General features: G+C 35.1%; 1 protein-coding gene across 2 annotated transcripts in view; it reads left to right on the forward strand.

Moving 5' to 3' along the window:
- The window catches only part of TMPRSS15 (transmembrane serine protease 15), a 118,035-nt gene that overhangs the window by 2,826 nt on the left and 93,909 nt on the right, over window positions 1-21,300 (forward strand). For both annotated transcript variants that reach the window (XM_047721687.1, XM_047721679.1), the window contains exons 2-6: window positions 1,632-1,762; window positions 2,038-2,105; window positions 9,948-10,099; window positions 12,762-12,806; window positions 14,730-14,765. In XM_047721687.1, the coding sequence (XP_047577643.1) occupies window positions 1,632-1,762; window positions 2,038-2,105; window positions 9,948-10,099; window positions 12,762-12,806; window positions 14,730-14,765 (432 nt within the window). The remainder of the gene's footprint in view (window positions 1-1,631; window positions 1,763-2,037; window positions 2,106-9,947; window positions 10,100-12,761; window positions 12,807-14,729; window positions 14,766-21,300) is intronic.

The following is a 21,300-nucleotide window of genomic DNA, read 5'->3' on the forward strand; positions in this document are numbered from 1 at the left end:
TTCTTTCCATAGTTTGGCTATTGTAGACATTGCTGCTATAAACATTCGGGTGCATGTGCCCCTTCGGATCACTATGTTTGTATCTTTAGGGTAAATACCCAGCAGTGCAATTGCTGGGTCATAGGGTAGTTCTATTTTCAACATTTTGAGGAACCTCCATGCTGTTTTCCAGAGTGGTTGCACCAGCTTGCATTCCCACCAACAGTGTAGGAGGGTTCCCCTTTCTCCGCATCCTCGCCAGCATCTGTCATTTCCTGACTTGTTAATTTTAGCCATTCTGACTGGTGTGAGGTGATAGTTCATTGTGGTTTTGATTTGTATTTCCCTGATGCTGAGTGATATGGAGCACTTTTTCATGTGTCTGTTGGCCATCTGGATGTCTTCTTTGCAGAAATGTCTGTTCATGTCCTCTGCCCATTTCTTGATTGGATTATTTGTTCTTTGGGTGTTGAGTTTGCTAAGTTCTTTATAGATTTTGGACACTAGCCCTTTATCTGATGTGTCGTTTGCAAATATCTTCTCCCATTTTGTCCGTTGTCTTTTGGTTTTGTTCACTGTTTCCTTTGCTGTGCAAAAGCTTTTGATCTTGATAAAATCCCAATAGTTCATTTTTGCCCTTGCTTCCCTTGCCTTTGGTGATGTTCCTAGGAAGATGTTGCTGCGGCTGAGGTCGAAGAGGTTGCTGCCTGTGTTCTCTTCAAGGATTTTGATGGATTCCTTTCTCACATTGAGATCCTTCATCCATTTGAGTCTATTTTCGTGTGTGGTGTAAGGAAATGATCCAATTTCATTTTTCTGCATGTGGCTGTCCAATTTTCCCAACACCATTTATTGAAGAGGCTATCTTTTTTCCATTAAAAAGATATTCTGCTAAAGGGATTACACGAGACTTGATGGCACAACTTATCACCCACATTTATATTCAATTTGTTACCTTTCCCTTACATTTTCTTATATTGAGTTAATACACTTTCTGCGACATTCTCAGTATCTTCTCCAATAATAACGGTCACTAAGGCAAAATGTCATACATGCCAACTTTATCATTATTAGAATAAAGGAAGTAATTTCAAGTCTATGTTTCAAAGTAACACACACACTGAAACCTTCACAGCAATCCATTGTAGAAAACCAACAGTGTCCCTGGATGCTAGGTGTTCAAGAAGTATCTGAAAGCAACTACAGAACCTTTAAAACTTTTAATGGTCCATTTCTCACCATGAATCCCTGAATCATTTCCCAAAATTGGTGAATGTTTATCCCTTATCTTCCAACAGGAATCTCAGTAGTTATACACACACACACACACACACACACACACACACACACACACACACTTGGAAGCTTGGACTGTGGGGTAGATTTCAAAGAAAGAAAAACAAATTAGTAGGACAAAGAAGATTATTTTTAATTCTGTAAAACAACCACATAACCACACACACACACACACACACACACACACACATGCACCTAATAATGGAACATGAAGTCTGTAAAGAAAAAACAGGAACTACCACATCAATACATGAAGCAAGAACATTACTTCTGAGTATTAGCTGGAATGTGCATATTCTCTCTTATTCATAACTCACATTTCTAGTGTTTTATTTCTTATTAATTCATTCATGTAGATGCAGTGTTTGGAGAAAGTCACAAAACCAGAGGGACATTGAAAATAACATCTGGAGCAACATACAATCCTAATTTACAAGACAAACTCTCAGCGGATTTCAAAATTCTTGCTTTTGACCTTCAGCAAATGGTAGGAGACTGTCTTTTTTCAGCTTATTTAAAATTTCAAAACATAGTTTCACTAACTACTACCATAAGATATGTAGATCCATTTTCTTACTTTGAGAAAATTAGTAAATAAATGTAATATGCCCAGGAAGCTTAAATGTTTGAGTCCCATCCCCACAGAGAAGGAAAAAATGTCTGTAATTCAATTCTAATCAGAACAGAAAGGTCAGTTTGTTTGAAGTGTTTAACAAAAGTTTGTCTTAAATATAATATGCTTTTTTAAAACTTATTTTTTAGATGGATGAGATCTTTCAAACAAGTAATCTGAAAAATGAATATAAAAACTCAAGAATTTTACAATTTGAGTAAGTATAGCTCAAAAATTTTCTATTGATAAAAAGAACACAGAATAATAAAATAGGGACTTTTTGCTAATATTTACTAACATTTGCTAGAGTCCTACAGTTAGAAGAAAAGGGAACATTTAAAATTTTCAACATTTTCCTGAGGATTTTGTGAGAAAAATGGCACAGCATAAACTTTCATATTAGTGCAAATAATTACTCTGGGTAATTTATCTTATGTTAACATGTTTCTCTCTCCTGAGTAAAATCTTGCAGAGACCCATGGAGGGGGTTGAGGTTGAATGTATGCAAATGACGATAGAGTTTGATGTGCTCTGAACATGTGGAAGACATTCACTCATTACATTCCATTTACACTGTAAGTCATAGGAGAGAGAAGGAGATTTTAAATGATGTCATCTAGCCCTTGCTTCCCTGCTTCAGACTGGAATGCCCACAGCCTTGGTTGGAAATTCATTGTCATCCAACAAAAGAAAGAGATGCATACAATTTAGAATTGATTCCCTCATACAAGGATATCTGATAAGAATTAGTAATCCATTTTCAACATTGCTGTGAGCATCACTGTTACTGTTGGTTTTTTTTGTTTGTTTGTTTCTAACTTCAGTTGCTAGAAAATTATTTCTTATTTCCAACCATGTCTATTTCTTTGGCTCTCACCCACTGATCCTCTTTGTAGTTCTTCATTTTTTACAGAATAAATGAATTTCCACCTTTGTATGCTGCATCAGTTCTTCTTCCTGTACTAGAAATAGCATCCCTTTCTCCTCTCTGTAGGTAGTCTTGTCTCCTGCTTCTCAAACTGTGTCTTGGATCTTTCACAAAGCCTTCCACCACCCGCCTTTCCAACCTAAGGGACTCTTGAATTCATAACACTCCTATGCTTCCAGAGAGCTTGTTTAGTTTTTTTTTTTTTAATTAAAATTCTATTCTAACGAAAGTTAATGCCCTTGTAAGAGTATACTTATTTTTATATCTGTAGGACAAGTTAAAGAAAACATGTAGCACCTAACATAGTACTCAATATGTCAACAACTGGTATCAAGGGAAAGGTTTATTTATTTTCTAGAACTTTATATAAAGAGCACATACACTGAGATAGACATTAACTAGGCTGTGGAAATACAGATATCAAAGACATGTTCTTTACTCCAAGGGAGCTCATAGTCTAACAAGAGAGACAAATTGACAATTATATGATGGTATGACAATTGTTACTTTATATGTTGGTACAAGACACTGAGTGAGCAGACTGGGGACAAACCTTACTGGGGCTAGAGTGTCAGGTAAGAACCCCTGCAGGAGGTGACCTGGACTGGTGTTTCCTGGCTTCTAAGGATGGGTTGTAAACATGCATGCAATGCATAGAAAGGGAGAAGCGTATTAATTATATTTCTAGCTGTCCATGAGTGTCCACCAAGATGTTGAGACATCAGGAGGGTGTGCAATGTAAAGTCCAGGAGCCTGACGTTTAACCTTTTCTCAAATGGAAGCTATAAGGAACTCTAGGTCATTGGATAAATGCAAGGAGTCTAACTACGCAGAAAGACTAATCTCCTACCTCGGATCACAGACGACTGAGTCAGACCGCCTGACGACAAAGATAGTGGATACCCATTCTTGACAATAGTACAGACATTAATGAAAGAATCCTTCCTTCTTAGTGGCCAAATAGAGGAAGGAAGTTCAAGTCAAAGTCAGAGATCATGCTTAGAAAAACAGTAACAAGTCAAATGAGGATTATTTCATGAGCAGAAGGAAACTCAGGGCCTCACCATTTCTTGTCACAAAACTAATTCTATCAGCGGAGTCACAATGAAAACACCAAGAACAAAAAGATAATAAATCTCTCTCTCTCCTCTCTTTCTTTCTTTCCTTTTTTCTTCTTTCTCATCTATTTATCTACCTACAACTCATCATTCTTTAATCTCATTGCATATTCATGACATCTTGGTTCCCATGGCCAGACAGCCCTACACCCACCGACTGCCTTCATTCCTACCTATTGTACAGAGGCTTCTACTCTTGTTTTCCAGGGCTTATTATCTCTGAAAATCTCTTTCATAGGCTCAATATCAGGACTGGAAGGAGACATGTGAACTCTTAGGAAAGATTTTTATCCATATACTTGCTTGTTTTTGTATATTTTGTTGTTGTTTTTTGTCTTTCTCAAAGGGGTATTTTTAACATATTTATTCAATACTCCATGAGGATAAAAACGCGCATACAAGACTTTTTTTTTTTTTTTTTTGGCCACTTTAAGCAATTTGTCTATTTTGGAGTGTGTGGATCCAATTTCCCTTTTCCAGTTTTGTAGAGGATCGAGTGTGAAGCTCAGCATTAAATCATTAATTCAGATTTCTCAAAGGTTTTTGCATTTCTGAAGAAGAGGTATCCCAGGTACTTGCCTCTCCTTATATCAGGCTCTGCCCAGTGACATCCATACAAAGCCTGGAGTCTATTGCAGAATTTATTAGGATAGTTGTGCTAATGGAATTCTTCCTATCCACATGCTTACAACAATCTGGATAACTTTATTTTCACTAGATTGGGAAAAATTGCTGAATATAGAATTTTATACACAGTCTTGGTGGGTTATCAAAACCCCAGCATTTTCTCTGATGTTTAATAAGTACTCTTTTATTTCTCTAGATGGTAAAAATCACTATATTGGAAACTATAAATTATTCGGGCTGAGAATTATTTCTTTATCCTCCTTTATAGCTACCTAGAAAAGCAATGTAGTAGCTAAACCTTGGTATATATTTTATAATGATTTACAAATAATTCACTTTATCATTGAAGACATACTCATACCCGGATGTAGCTAAACTATTTTTAAATCAGAAGTCAGTTTTTGAACTCTTTTGCATTGCATGCAAAGGAATTTGATGAAAATGTCTGTAAGATAAATTATAAGTCTCAGCTCTCTGGGAGACTGAGAAGAGAAGGATAGAAAAAAAATTCAGAAGCAAGAAAGAAAGCAACAAGCAAACAATTAGGTTTATTTAAATAATCATTTATAAAATGACATATTCAGAATAAAGTGGCAGACTCCTAATTAGCTTTACAAATTATTTTTTTAAGATTTTATTTATTTATTTGACAGACAGAGATCACAAGTAGGCAGAGAGGCAGACAGAGAGAGAGGGGGGGAAAGCAGGCTCCCTGCTGAGCAGAGAGCATGATGCAGGGCAAGATCCCATGACCCTGGGATCCTGACCTGAGCTGAAGGCAGAGGCTTTAATTCACTGAGCCACCCAGTGAATTATTTACAAATTATTTTAAACTCCAATTGATAAAATCAGGCAACAGAAAAAAGTAAGTTCTCAACTAACTACCACGTCAACTATGAAAAGTATATCAAAAATCCTTTAAAATACCTATTTTCCTTTTGGTTACTGATTTCAATTCAACTCATCCTATATTCATGGGTATATGGTCAAATTAGAGTAGTCAGAAAACTAAACTGAGTCATCAAGGTATCCTTTCTTCCTTTTAAAAACATTACTGTATGGTGTCTAACATAAAATAATGAAAAAAACACTCTAAAAAGTTAAAAATTAAAAATTAAAAAAATTAAAAATAAAATAAAAAAATAAAAATAAAAACATTACTTGATGTTTGTGTGTTAAATTGTGTGTGTGTGTGTGTGTGTGTGTGTGTGTGTGTGTGTGGCCACTCTGTGAGTTTGCTCTCTCCTCTGGGAACAATATGCTTTACGGAAAGTGTTTTGGGCATTTAGCCCAAATGTTTGGGCAATTTAGCAGTTGATTCTTTTAATAAAATGCTGTTCACCCTTTGTGGCAATATGTGACTTATTTTGCCCTTTGAGCACAGACGAGTCACAAAGTTAGGAAACGAGACTTTTGTTTACTCAGCAACCCTAGAGGTTATCAATATCATTAAGAAAATAAGAGATAAGAAACATTTTGATTTATTGCACACAGGCTTTCTGTGCAATGATAGAATTTATCTGCTTTAAGAAAAAAGAAAACAGATATTCCGCTGAAATAAGTACTTTGAAATGAAAATAGCCATTCTTAGGTGGTTGTTGTTGTTTTCCTAAAGGAAGAATTCTCATTTACTTTAATAAATAAAATCAATCTCACAGCAGTGATCAGGATCAGTATCCAACTAATCAAATAACAGCTTTTGAGTTCTCATTAGGTAAAACACAAATATTTATTATGCTTTTCCTGATTTCTACATATATGTCTCTTATCTCAGCCTTTACAGTGAATGAGAAAAGAAATTCAAAAAAATAAAACTCTATGTGATATACATTAATTTACTGGAATTAAAATAAAAACAAAAAAAACAAAAAGTTATTGTAAAAATAAAAAAACAAATAAAACTGTATGTGGATATAGAATATGAAACTCTTGTCCTTCCAAAGTATACATAATTGACTGCAATGTATAATTTGCAACCAAGAAGATACATCTTTTATACAAAATGTTTTGTGCCTGAGAATGAACTAGTCTAGTTACTTTCAATTCAGGGAAGGAAAATTCCAGACTTGTACTTTCTCTATCAAAGATGCCTTACCTCTTTACTCCCTAACTCTAACAAAATAAAGGCAAGTGTTCAGTCAAATTAAACATGAGGAAATTACATAAAGAAATAACTGAGGGGCACCTGGGTGCCTCAGTCAGTTAAGTGGCCAACTCTATTTCAGCTCAGGTCATGATCCCACGATCTGGGATGGAGCCTCTGTAGGGCTGGGCACACAGTGGGGAATCTCTTAAAGATTTCTCTCTCTCTCCCACTGCGTCTATCCCTGCTTGCACACTCATACTCTCTCTCAAATAAATAAGTAAATCTTAAAAAAAAAAGAGAGAGAGAGAGAGAAAGAACTGAGATTTTTATCAGAATTTAAACTATCTGCTGTGTAACCAACGGTAAAATTAAAATGTAGTTATGAAGATAGAGAAATGTATTTAATCTTGGTCCATAGTAGATTTAAATATTTGGGGGCAAAGGGTGGTTAAGGAGACATAATTAAAAGAAGAGGAAAGAGGAGAAAAGGGGAAAGGGTGAGAGAGAACTAGGAGAGGGGGAAGAATGTCAGAGAGGAGAAAGGAGAGAGGCAGAGGGAGAAAGAGAGGAAAAGAAAAGAGAAGATTTTATCTCTCAAAATTATGGAAGGAAAAAATACCTATCCCTTCTTCCCCCAAAGCTCAACTAGCTGTTGTCCCTATCTATTTTGGATATAAAAATCTGGTACCATTGTAAGATTAAAAACCTGGACATGCATCTAAGTAAATGTGTTGTATTGTCTTTCCTCTTGACAAATAGTTCCCATGGTGTTGATAGTGGCAGTGTTGGTGGTATGGAAATAGGAACTATGTAGAAATGCATCTGGGGAAATGGAGTCTCTGTATTTCATTCCTATCACTAACAGTAATAAGCATATAACTCTGGGCAAAGTTACCTACATTAGTCTGAGTCTCAATCTCCTTATTGCTAAAATAACATTGTTGTCCAATATCAGGTGCAAAAAATAGAGTAATCTTCATTTCCTGGAGCTTCTCTTTAAATAAATATGGAATAAAGCCTGGAAGTTGTATGACACTTAGGATTTTTAAAACTGCAATTAACAGAACACATGACTAAAAATGCCACAGCCAGCAAATGCTTATCATCTGACATCACAAGAAAACTGAAGGTTTCAGCAGAGGTTAATTCAATGGTACAATGACAATCATATAATCAAGAATTTAGTTCCTTCTTTTACTATGCCATCTTTAGCTTGTCAATCATAGCTTGTCTCATGGTCCTAAGGTGGAAATGGCAGTTCCGGCAATCATATATAAATATGATAATGTTCAGCAAAGAAGAGTAGTCTGCTATGAGCCTTTCCCAGTTAGATATGGACAAACTTTCCTGAAGTTTCTCATGGTTGTCGCCTCAGATTCTATTCAAGTCTCAGTCATATGCCCATGAATAAAACTGTTATTGACATAAGGAATTGTTGGAGAAATCACCTTTCCTGAGAAAATAGAGGATTATTCTCAAATAAAATTAGGGATCAGCCAGCATGGAAAAATTAGTGAAAGTGGAAAAGTAGATTAAAAAATAGTGTGTGACAACATGTATCATTATCAAAGTAATGATACATACAAAGCAAGTGGTTCCATGTATGTATGGGTAAGTTTGGAGAACCCTGAACTAAACCATTACTAAGGAACCTTCTCATTTATAAGATTTGGTTACTATGATTTAAGCAAAGTTAAACATCCTAACTTTTTACCCTAATCTATTTAATAAAGGTGAAATGTGAAATTATTATATCAGAGTAAGCCAGTTCATTTCAAAAATGAAAAACCAGCTGTGTAGAAAGGAATCACTTCTGCTAAACTATGAACCTGGATAGTAGCATAGACTTAAAGGAGGACTATCACACCTAGAGGCGATGCCATCTACCATGATATTCAAGGAATGTTCTGATCCTATATATAGTTCTGGCGAAAAAAAAAAAAATATATATATATATATTCTACACTCTAAGGTAGTGGTATGGACAAATAGATAAAGAGGGTTTTTAGAATTGATGAAGTCCTTGAAGAACCTCATTAACTTACAGACACCACAAGGATATGAATGTAACTGCCCAAATTTCAGAATCAGCAAACATACAATCCACAATTTCACTGTCCCTAGTCTTCCTCTTTAGGATCTGAGTGTGCTCTGAGTAGCCCCCAGCTTTCTGAAGGGCATACAATGAAGATCAGGATTAGAGTTTGTTTCCTAAGTGTTTTACCCTAAAAGAATACTGTAAGCCAAGCACATGTGTGGGCAGGAGAGCAAAAGTCTTTCAAGTAGCCCTTTTGGGCCAAAAATTTGTTCATTTTTATGTTTCTTTAAACTGTAAACAAATCCCTAAAGAAGAAAACTTTTTATTTTTATTTTTTTTTTAAGATTTTTTATTTTTTTATTTGACAGAGAGATCACAAGCAGGCAGAGAGGCAGGCAGAGAAAGAGGAGGAAGCAGGCTCCCTGCTGAGCAGAGAGCCCGATGCGGGGCTCGATCCCAGGACTCTGAGATCATGACCTGAGCTGAAAGCAGCGGCTTAACCCACTGCACCACCCAGGCGCCCCAAGAAGAAAACTTTTTAAATGTATGTTTCAAAACAGGGAGCAAATAAAAAGGAATATGATTTGGGCCATATAACTGAATTCTAATGTTCTGGTCAGAAATAATGTAGGCAAAATAATCCCAGCTTTTGACCATGAGACTGACTGAATAGACCCCAAATCCCAAGTGTATATGTCTTCTTTCTTTTTATCCCTTGAAATATTTTGATATTTTATATTAAGAACAAAGAAGAAAGGGTAGATATAGATTTGTTGCTCTAAGCTTGCTATCAGACCTTTATATATATATATAAACATATATATAGGAAACTTCTCTGAAATCAGTAAAACTCTCTTAGACTTCTCCTTACTTAAAAATCACCTGTGAAAAATTACAGATCTGCACTTTTCTTTCCTTAAAACAGTAAATTAAGAGTAAACATCATGATACCATGTGATTGTGTTTTATTTGACACAGATAACCCTGGGAATAACATGGCCTGAGGATTAGGGTTCTAATGCAGAAAACTCAAGATTCTAATTCTGGATATGTCTGTGTTATTAGAGAAATATTTAGTCTTTCAATTTCTTTTTCTTCCACCTATAAAATAAAGATAATATTTGACATAACCTATCAAGTTTTACTACACGGTGTAATAAGGTGAGAACTATAGAGATTTTCAAAGACACCTTACACAAATTAAGCACAAATCATTTGATGAAGGCTGACTTTTCCCTCTTATATCATCTTTTGCTTTGCAGAAATGGCAGCATTATAGTTATATTTGACCTTTTCTTTGCCCAGTGGGTGTCAGATGAAAATGTAAAAGAAGAACTGATTCAAGGCATCGAAGCAAATAAATCCAGCCAACTGGTCACTTTCCATATTGATTTGAACAGCATAGATATCACAGGTATCTGTGAACATTATTTGATTTCTTTGAATCATTAAGCTATGAAATTAAAATTCTAGCTATACACTAGGGAAGCAGTGGGATCGTCCTTGACTTTAGGAACATGTCTTATTGCCTGAGGTGGCACATTTACATGAGAAATGTGAAATATGGAGAAACCATATTTGAAGGAAAATATCAGTCAGGAAAAGTTTGTAAAATATCAAAAAAGATCATGAAAATATTGGTATACATACATGTTTGTGGGTCTCATCACATTCTTGGTGTTTGTCAAGCACACCCTGACTTTGCAGGAACCATCCAACAGTAAGTGACTCCTCATTACTTTCTGATAGAGTCATGGGCATTATTAAATTACAAAGTCAAATGTCAAGTCCACTCTCTAATTAGGAACTTAAAAGAAGGATAGGGAAAAATAGAGAGGTTAACGGGTTTGATTCATCCTGGATATTTATCAATAAAAAATAAAACTTCATTTTTAAAATAAGTAATTTTAAAATAAGAATCAATCAAAGGGAGAGAGAGGCATCAAAAATAATAGCAGAACAATAACATCTATCAATGCTTAGGTTGTTCTAAATTTTCCATTCTAGTTGTCCTCCATTCAATTTAGTTCAACATTTACATTATGTCTCCATTTTGGTTGAGAACAATACTACTGATTTGCCAGGCCCATCATTCCTTATCTGTAAACCTTGGAGTCCAGTTTGTTTTGGAATTTAGAAATTGTTGGGCTTTAGAAAATGAATCAATATATAGATATCCACATCAAATGGAATAAAGACAAACTTTTAAGCAGTTTTGTCTTTAAATATTTTATTTTATTATTATCATTTATTTATTTTTTTTACTACAGAATGAGATCAGTCAGTATAGGTTTCTCTTTAAAGCAAATGTATAAAAACCATGCTGACGTTTTTTGATTTGTTTTTGATTTTGTGATAGTAGATCTGAAGCTGCAGACCTCTGGTGCTTTTCCTTACAGTATCGTTTCATCAAGCACAGTTTTCTCTTTCATTGAGCCTCCTGTTGTATCCTGTTGCACTGTGTAATGAGAAGGCAACCAATGCTCTTAAAAGCCTCCTCTAGTGATGACTTAGTTCCCTCTGGCACAACTGCTGAAGTGAAGACTGTTTGAGATCTTTGATTCAGATGAGCTAAAAGCTACTACTCTAAGTTAGAATAAGTGCTTTACTTCTTGACGCGTTTAACCCTTATGCTAATTGTATTACATGGTGTCTTTACTGCCACGCTCCCCCCCATTTTAGGGATGAGAAGACCAAAGCACAGATAACGTTGATAAATAGCCTTACATCGTACAGTTATTTAGATCGAAGATTCTGACCCAGGTAGTCTAACCCCAATGTCTGTGCTCTTATCCATTACACTCATTTGCTTACAGTGGTTTTATCTCTGAACGGTCTGGATCCATACTTTCTCAATAGTCATTTTCTTCCAGAAACTTGGTTTCTTACTATCTTTAGTTGAACATGCATCAGTTTCTAGAGGTCTTTAATGGCAAATGAATTAACAGATATGCTGAAACTTATTTTCATGACTCCCTATAGATGGGCTCTTTGGGGGTGGTCTTGAAAAATATTTATTTACTCAATAAAAGCATATCCTCGAGTTAACTTAGAATAAATACCATGGGTGCTGTAAACCAGATCACAACATCAACTCAAGAATATGCTCCACACATTGAAGTTACATTTAATTTGTTGAACTATGTTAGGACATACTCATAAACATGATACCAAGCTTAATTTTAGATATATAAGTTTAATATTTACTTGTCATGTGTGGCTTTTTAAATTTATTACATTTAAAATTGGATGACATGTTTATGAATACCATGAATTTTTGTATAGCTTACAGCAAATCAGAGTAAGAAAGTAAAATATGAAAATCTTTATGAAAAACTCTTATGTTATTTTGTTATCTTTTTCATCAATTATCTACAATATATTATTTATGAAGCTTCTATAGATCTTGTAAGAACAAGACAATGCAGAAATTAAGAAATACAAACAACCTAGTTAGTAGAAGAGGCTATAACTCTTCACATACTTACCATAAATACAGTTTTGAATAAAAACAAACTGACTAGATGAGGATTTTTCATAAGGTATGATTTGATTTCCTTTATATCTTTCATAGTTGTCATTATATCTTTAAAACTATTAAACATTTTAAAGGAAAACAGCTAGTTTTTACCTTTTATGTGAAAAGCTGACTTCATGATTAAATAGGACTCTGTTCTCAGTAGCTATTATTATGTGCAATATTATTTTGATATCTTCCATATATTTCAGTGCAAAACCATTGATTCTAAGTTTAACATGATGTGGTGTGCAATGTTATAGTACATGTCTTAAATATAAATTATCCTATATAACTATGATGAATAGGTATCTTTCTTAAATGAGCAAAAGAAAGCAAGTTTTTTGCATAGGTAAATTTTATTGAGAGAACATAGAGATTCTGGAAATCATCAAATGTATTGCAATCAAATAATTATAGAAACATCCAGCATGAGTTAGGATAAAATGGGAACTCTAAAAGAACAGATGCCCTTTAATTATATTAAAACTGCACTCACTGTTTCATAATATTTTTATATTATAATACCAAACTTGAAATCAACTTTACTTTATTCCAGTCTCTTTGGGGAATTTCTCTACAGTAAGTCCTGCAACAACTTCAGGTCAGAACTTATGGCATTTTAAAAAATATAACTTGGTGATCATCAAACTGCATGACATTATAAAAGGATTTTTTTAATAGCCCTAGAGGAGACATTTATTCTTCATATTAAAATAAAAGTTTACATTTGGTTAAGAACAATGTAATTCATAATCTTGCAGATTTTATAATGCCTAGTTACACATGCCAAAGACATACATTTCCAATTTCAATGTTCCTTTCATATTTTAAACTCTATATACATTTGTATGCATGTATGGTGTGTGTAAGCCTATGTATGCGTGTATGTGTGAGTGTGTAGCATCCTAAAATGTGGCTCAAATCCTGAAGCTTTGGAGATGAATCCATAATATTTCTAAGGTTACTAGGAATGAAGAAAGAAAAAACATTTAAAAGATAATCAAATGATGGGTCGCCTGGGTGGCTCAGTGGTTAAAGCCTCTGCCTTTGACTCAGGTCATGATCCCAGGGTCCTGGGATCGAGCCTCCCATCGGGCTCTCTGCTCAGCAGGGATCCTGCCTCCTCCTCCTCTCTCTCTCTGCCTGACTCTCTGCCTACTTGTGATCTGTCTGTCAAATAAATAAAAATCTTTAAAAAAAAAAAAAAGATAATCAAACAATGACTTCAGAACGTACTGTATTCTTGAGAAAGGACAATCCAAAACTGAATGTTAACTTTGTTCTGTTCCAGCATTCCGTTATCCCATCTTTCTAACTACAATTGGTTATCATTGCTCATGAAACTTAGAACTTCACTTTGTCTCACCAAGATCACACCACTATGAAAAGAGTTTGCTTTGGGAAATTATCAAAAATTTTCAAATTATCCTAATCTATCTCCAAGTGTAAAATTATTATGTTGTAGAAAAATAATTTAAAGTCAGGAACCCTAAATATCAATCCAGGCTTTTCCAACTACCAGAAACACTGGGCACATCTTTTTATTCCTCTGAAAATCTGCTTCCCATAAAATGCAAATAATAAATTGTTTCCAAATATTTCAGACTCATTCTAAATATCAAACTTATACATAAATGCTTTCTAAAAGTATAGATTGTTATAATACTATAAAGATATTACTTTTGGTACGATCTAGTATCATGAGCAATTTTATAATATTGGAAAGATCTACATTTTTTTAAAGTATCTACTTGGGCCAGGTAGTACATTTTACCAGCATTGCCTCATTTAATTCTCAGAATGATGCTGTGGAGATGTAATATTTTTTCCACTTAAAAAGAAATAAGTAATAAGCAACGTGCCCTGAGTCACACAGCTATTAGGTGTCAAACTTGGGAATTAAAAGCAATTCCCCTGGAGTCCAAAGCCCATGGTCTAAGCATATCCCAACCTTCTATTTCTTTTTTTTTTTTTAAAGATTTTATTTATTTATTTGAGAGAGAGACAGTGAGAGAGAGCATGAGAGAGGAGAAGGTCAGAGAGAGAAGCAGACTCCCCATGGAGCTGGGAGCCCGATGTGGGACTCGATCCCGGGACTCCGGGATCATGACCTGAGCTGAAGGCAGTCGTCCAACCAACTGAGCCACCCAGGCGTCCCCCAACCTTCTATTTCGAATAACATCAGATTAACCTAGAACATTTAAGTCCAAAGCCATTGAGAAATTAATGAATCCTTGTGTTTAGTTATTCATAATTGAATAACATGAGCTTCTTTACTTAGAAAATAAAAGGTGACTTAAAATCTAAAAATCTCTGCTCTACAATTCTAAAAATCAATGAAAACATAAAAGATTTATTCTTAGATCCAGATACAAATGACATATCCTTAAGCTAATAGATAATCATAATTCACAGTAACTATAAAAACTCTCAGGTTAAGTATTAAACAGAGAAAATATACAATGAAGTTCTAATAATCAGTTTAAAAAGATAATAATTGTCTTAATTCCATTTATTTTCACAAGCAAGCTAACAACCCACAGTCCTCTGTCAACTCCAGGTCAGTATTAATTTTATTTATACCTTTTAAAAAGTTTTTACTTATGTTTTATTTTAGGCTCTTAAGAGTTCTCTGCTAACACAGCAGTTAATATTACTCCTATTTTATGGATAAGAAAATTGGAGCATAAAAGATTGCAGCTTAAGCCTAAGATTTCACCAAAAGTGAGCAGAAGTATTTAAGGCTAATGCCTGGATTAGCTGACCTCACTCCAGTCCGCTGTTAGAACCCTGGTTATTATCTGTTGCTAAGAATGCCACCAATAGGATCAAAATGTTTGCCAGAAGAGATATAGGTTTCATCAGATGTGAAGGTTTTTTTTTTTTTTTTTCTTTGATTATTCTGTCTGCATGCAAGGTAGAAAAGCTTGCTGTCTCAACACAATATGCCTTGCTAACCCAGCAAAATAGCCTTGAATTCACTCAAGCAACAAGTTCTCATTAAGTGGCTACTTTGTGCTAACTTCCAGACATATCTTTGATGTGTCAGTTTCTCTGGATTCCTACTAGTTGTTTACTGTGCTTTTGTCTATCTGCTTGTCAACTAAATTGCCTTTTCTGGTCCTAACTTAGTCTTCATGTTGAATGACCTGGGTGTGTTCCTCACTTCTTCAGATAAACTCCACAAAGTTAATATTGTATAGATCTTCAGCTCCTAAATTAACACTGCCATTTTTATGTTATTAGAATCATACAAAATGTTATATGTGTACAAGTTTTACATTTATAAAACTATAAATGCCCTTCTGTGTAAGACTTAATAATTCTTGAATAAATGGTTGGCCTGGTGTTTGAAAACCAAAGGGATATGTAAATCATTAATCAAAATCCTTTATGAACCAATCCATCACACCTCCAAATCCAGATACTGTTAAGGTAGGAAAAGGCTGCTTGGAGTTGTGTTTGGGTGTTAACTCATATAGTAATCCAGCATAGTAAAAAATAAAACTCTTCTTGATCCCAGAGTCTCCTCTCCAATGTGGAAAATTACTTAACAGTATTTATTTTTTTTTGAAGATTTTATGTATTTATTTGACAGACAGAGATCAGAAGTAGGCAGAGAGGCAGGTAGAGAGAGAAGGGAAAACAGGTTCCCTGCTGAGCAGAGAGCCTGATGCAGGGCTCGATCCCAGGACCCTGGCATCATGACCTGAGCCAAAGGCAGAGGTTTAACCCACTGAGCCACCCAGGCACCCCTACTTAACAGTATTTAAAACCACCTTACAACATACTTCAAAAAAAAAAAATGTTTTGAGGATTGATAATGGCTAATTCCCTCAGTCTAAAAATAAGCTGAAAAAAATAATTGGAGCATATTTTGAGAAGTATCTTTCTCAAACTTTGAAAGTCAGCAACCAATATCCAAATTAGTGTCTGTTTTCAATTGTCTATTGATTCATTGAGTGATTCACACGAACCACAATACTGAAGACATCTCAGGTGTATACAGTGTCCTAAGAGAAATACATGGAATGACTGGTTGGGGGTGGGGGTGGGGTGGGGAGGGACAGGAATCAGTGTTAAAGCAAGAAAGTCTTAGTTTCTTAAACACTTACTTAAAAAGTAAGTGTTCCTCCCTTACTATCCTGAGGACGAACTTGTCAAAAATGGAAGAAGTGGCTGAACTTTATGCCAGTTTCCTCTGGCCAAAGGAGATGTTGAATGGGGGTCAAAGAGCATGAGAGTGTTAGTTCACCCATACTTTGCTCTCATGGGAGGTGAAGCAAAAATCTCCTTTCTTACATGTGAGCTACAGGGATGGGATCAGTCCAGAGTCAGCCCTATTCACACTGTAAGCATTTGATATGTAAATTGAAAACCAAAACACAACATTCAGTTCTCTATCATTGAAAAGGCATAGGCAAATCCATCATTAACTAATTCCACCGATTACTTTATATGTGGTGTTTGGCAAGCTATTTCCTCTTTTTTAACTTTAGATTAAATTATAGATCTTAGGGAATGATCATGAAAATTAAGAGAGAGATAATAGAGAGAGAATAATAGAGAGAATTAAAAGAGAGATAATAGTATTGTCTGAATTCGTGACTGGCACAAAGTTAGATTCCTTCCTTCTCCCTTCTGACTTAGGGGGAAAAAAAAGCATTTGGATGCTTTTTTTTTTTTTTAAAGAAATATTTAAAGTCAATCAGAGAAAGACAATCATCATATGATCTCTCTGATATGAAGAATTTGAGAGGCAGAGCAAGAGGTCGTGGGGGCTAGGAAGGGAAAAAATAAAACAAGATTGGATCAGGAGGAAGACAAAGCATAAGAGACTTTAATCTCACTAAACAAACTGAGGGTTGTTACGGGGTCAGGAGGAGGGATAGGGTGGCTGGGTTATGGACACTGGGGAAGGTATGTGCTATGGTGAGTGCTGTGAAATGTGTAAGCCTAATGACTCACAAACCTGTACCCCTGGGGCAAATAATATATGTTAATTTTAAAAAAAGAAATATTTAAAAAATAAGACTAGTGTTAAAACAAGATAATTGTGTTTGGTAATGCTTATTTAAATCTGATCATTCCTTTGACCAAAAACACTCCATTTATTGGAGACTATTGAACCTTAATCAAACCTCAAAGAATTATAATAAGGTAAGGAAGTGGCAACATCTCGTACTTCCTCTTACTGGATCCATGAGTCCCCAGTCATCCTTCCCAGTTTTCCCTCTCCTACAGCGAGATACTATAGATTTACAGAGGGGAACAAGGCAATTAAACTTGAAAACCACAGTTTCCAAGCAGTAACTTATTATGAATATGCCTTTCAGGGATGTTAAATTTATTTTCATCTATATGCCTAGAAGACAGAGTTTGAGAAAAATCAACAAATGCATGCATCATATACCTGGCATTAGTACTATTATAAATTCTGCCAAAGAGAATTTTTGTATGATAGCAGGTACAAAGTCCATGAGGATTATGTTCTTTTGTTCAACTGCCTTTGTTACCAATTACTGTAAAGTTTTATTAACCCGTTTGGAACACTAGAGGAGGGAGATGGGAACCAGGGTCGAATTACGCTGATTGATTTCTTGGCTGCTACAGAGTGCCAAGAGGGGCTGTTTTGGGCAATCATTCAAATGCTTGAAGGATTTCTAGAATATAGCTTGTTCCAGTCTTTTGTTGCTTCCTATGCAGGCAGTGATTGCAGAAAAACAAAAGTTTCACTATTGTGGGCTTTCTCGATTTCATACAAAATGCAATCTTGCTCCAATATTACTATGTGGGGGGGCTTGGGGATTAAAGAAAAAGAATCGGCTGATTGAGTGAAGAACATGAAATTGGGTCAAGAGAAGCTAAGGTAGAATTATACTCTTCAGCTGAATTGCCCAAGGACTAAGACAATGTAACTTTATTTTTCTTTCTCTCCATTGGAGAGAACAGCATGTATATTGCTAAGCACACTCCTCTACTTGAAAACATCCCTATGCGCGTGGCTTCCGAACTGTTCAAGTATCTTTCCACTGTAATTGCATTTGGATTGGCCAGCCAACTAAAAAAAGATGAAATTAGTTATATCAAAATTGATAAGAATTTCTGCAAGGTGATATTTATTTTTCCAATACAGTGTAGAGAAGTTAAGTTCATCTGTAAAGGCTGGTATTCGTGGGTTGAGACTCCACGTTCACTGCTGAGGGTTATAAGGATTTGTTGCTGAATGTATCTCAAACAGTTTTGTCCACCCAGCATTCTATTCCCCATTTGAATAATAGGAAAAATAAAAATGTAAGATTTCCAAAACGTGATTTGCAAATTATTATCTTGTAGGTAATGCTCTTCCTAACTGGTCTGGAAGAAAAAAAAAATGATAGATTTCTGTCTTTTTATCCTCTCCAATGCCACGCACAGGGCAAACACAGGAGCTTCCTCACTGCAAATCACTGAAAATTGTTGTGACTTTGGGTCATTCTGGAGCAATCACATTGAGTTTATACTGAATCATTTATGGTATAAATATAATTGGACAATTAAAACCTTGCATTTGCAGAATCCCAAATAATAGTAGTTTTCACAAAATGCCAAAGAATTAATTTCCCAAAGATAAAATACCAGATAGATAGAAAAATACATGCACAATTTTTCCCCACCACTCAAGATAATGTAATTAATATTCAGGCAATCTGTTCAGCTTCTGATAAACAAAATCAATTATTATGTTGTCTGTGTACATTGCTTTAAATACAATTACTTAACACCTTTCCTAGAAATTTTCTATTGAGAAGTACAGTACAGACTTCTTAGAGAAGGAGAAACACCAGAGTAAGAATTAAGGAATGAAATGGCAAAGAAAATAATATACAAGTTGAAGAACTCTAGCTTTAAGAATGGAAGGCCATTGTTAAAAACCAGCATCTGGCTAGTTTCTGTAACAAGTAATGTTTCAATGAATGGTTTTGTTGGAAATGGTCATCATATATTATGTAATGAGATGAAAGGAAGACAGAAGACAAGGTAAAAACACAACCTGATAAAATCCCCAGATGTACTGTGCTAATGTAACAATTATATTTTCCATATTGGTTTCAATATGAAAAACTCCTCTTTCTTCATGGACTAAGGCAGCTGAAAACTGTTTAGGAAACAGAGTCTGGAAAAATAGAGTACAACCCAAAGTGAAGCACCTCATATTTCTATCTTCGTTTCAAAATACTTCCAATTAGAGTCATTTTCTAATCCCACCAGGGGTTCCTCTTACAATTACCATCATGACTAATTACCATAAAATAATTCAACTAGCCACTCCAAAAGTGTAGGTATCATTCTTAGCATCCCCCTTTCCACTCCCTTTAGTCAGGGACACATCTGGTCACTAAAACTCATCTATTCTACTCGTAAAATAGCAATTGAGTCCATGCCCCATCTCCTCTACTAGTGTGAAGTTCCAACTCTTATCCACTAATAAGAGCCAGTCAGAGTTCCAATTGTTACCACTTTCACTTTGACCATAAAAACAACTCCTTAGCTTGTCTCCTTATTCTGCATGATTCACTGCTTGGTCCCAGAGTTGCCTTAACAAAACATGGACTGATCATACCACACACAAATAAAAACTTTCAATGCCATCACCTACAGAAAAAATATTTCTCACATTTTACAAAAATAAAAAAAAGGTCTCCTACACTTGAAACCAAACTCCCTTCCTGCCATGGTCTTCGCAAACATCCTACCATCCAGATAGGTTATATTCATCTGTTCTCTGTACATCGTTGTGGTCTTGTCATATGCATTGCATACATCTCTCTTCCTGGTACATTTCTAACCATCCTTCAAAACCTAGTATGAAGACGTTTTCAATTTCTGCCTCAGAAAAAGACTCCTTGACTAATTTTTGGTGTTCCCATAGCACTTTTTTATACCTCTTTTAAAAAAATAGTTAATGAACCAGACTTTCACTAAACTCTAAGCTTCGTGAGAATAGAAGCTCTGTTATTCACCCTTTTATCTCCATTCCTCAAAAATGTTTGACACAAGTAAATGGATGATAAACACTTGTGGAGTGAATGAATGATCATTAATGAGATCAAAAGATCCCACTGGGTACCACGTGCAAGTGTGGTTTTGGAGGTTCAATCTGTAGAGTTCAGTAAACCACAGACAGACGGGTGACCATCTTGAAGCACAGTTCCTGTGAGAATGGTAGGACAGACAAAATTATACATCTTCCTGGCTATAACCCCAAATCTCTTCTTTTAAATGCTGAATATGTAGAATTTTATTAACTGTTGTTAAAATGAGATATAGATTTTCTAGAATAATACTTTTTGTTATTTATTTAGCAAGCATTTATGGAATACTATCAACACTATGCCTTTAATAGATTAGGGACTCAATGATTAAGGACTCTCAATAAGTATCTCATCTATATCAACAGCTATAATATGCTTTAGGTTTATTCAATATCAGTTTTATCACTCTTTTTTATTATTTTAAAATGGGGGTAGTTTGTCCTTTGGGAATGGCTCTGATCTTTATCATGTCCTATTTTAGACATTAGGTGATCCATGAATTTCCCAGTGGTTTATATCCATTTTAATTAGAGCCAGTTATAAAAATCTAATTTAGATGAATATATGCCCATCAGCCCTGTCCATAAATGTTCCTAATTAGGTATTACCTTGGTAGATTAATTGACACAAGCACTTTTATCTTCCAAATTAATTTCATGGAACTCAAGGAGAAATTTCAGAATCAAATATATTTTTAAAACCCAGCAGATGGCAGTGCAGTGCAGAATATGACATTTTTAAGACTCACAGTTAAATTTCCCAAGTTAATTTCTAGAAGTAAAATGTGTTTCTTTGTGCATCTCTATATGTAGGCTTGTAGAAGGCAGGTGACAAGACAGACTGAGAACAGCAAATTGATCAGATTCCGGTCAGAGTATGGCATAGAATTCTCCAGGGGAATGTCTGCATCTTTCCCACGAAGAATCTCTGACCCAAGAAGCAAAGAAATATTGAATGGAAATAGCGATTGGGTTTCTCCACTGCTCAATGTAGCCAGGCAGTGGGAATTTTAAGTGTTTT

Source organism: Lutra lutra, chromosome 1, assembly GCF_902655055.1.
Source record: "Lutra lutra chromosome 1, mLutLut1.2, whole genome shotgun sequence".
Taxonomy (NCBI): Eukaryota; Metazoa; Chordata; class Mammalia; order Carnivora; family Mustelidae; genus Lutra; species Lutra lutra.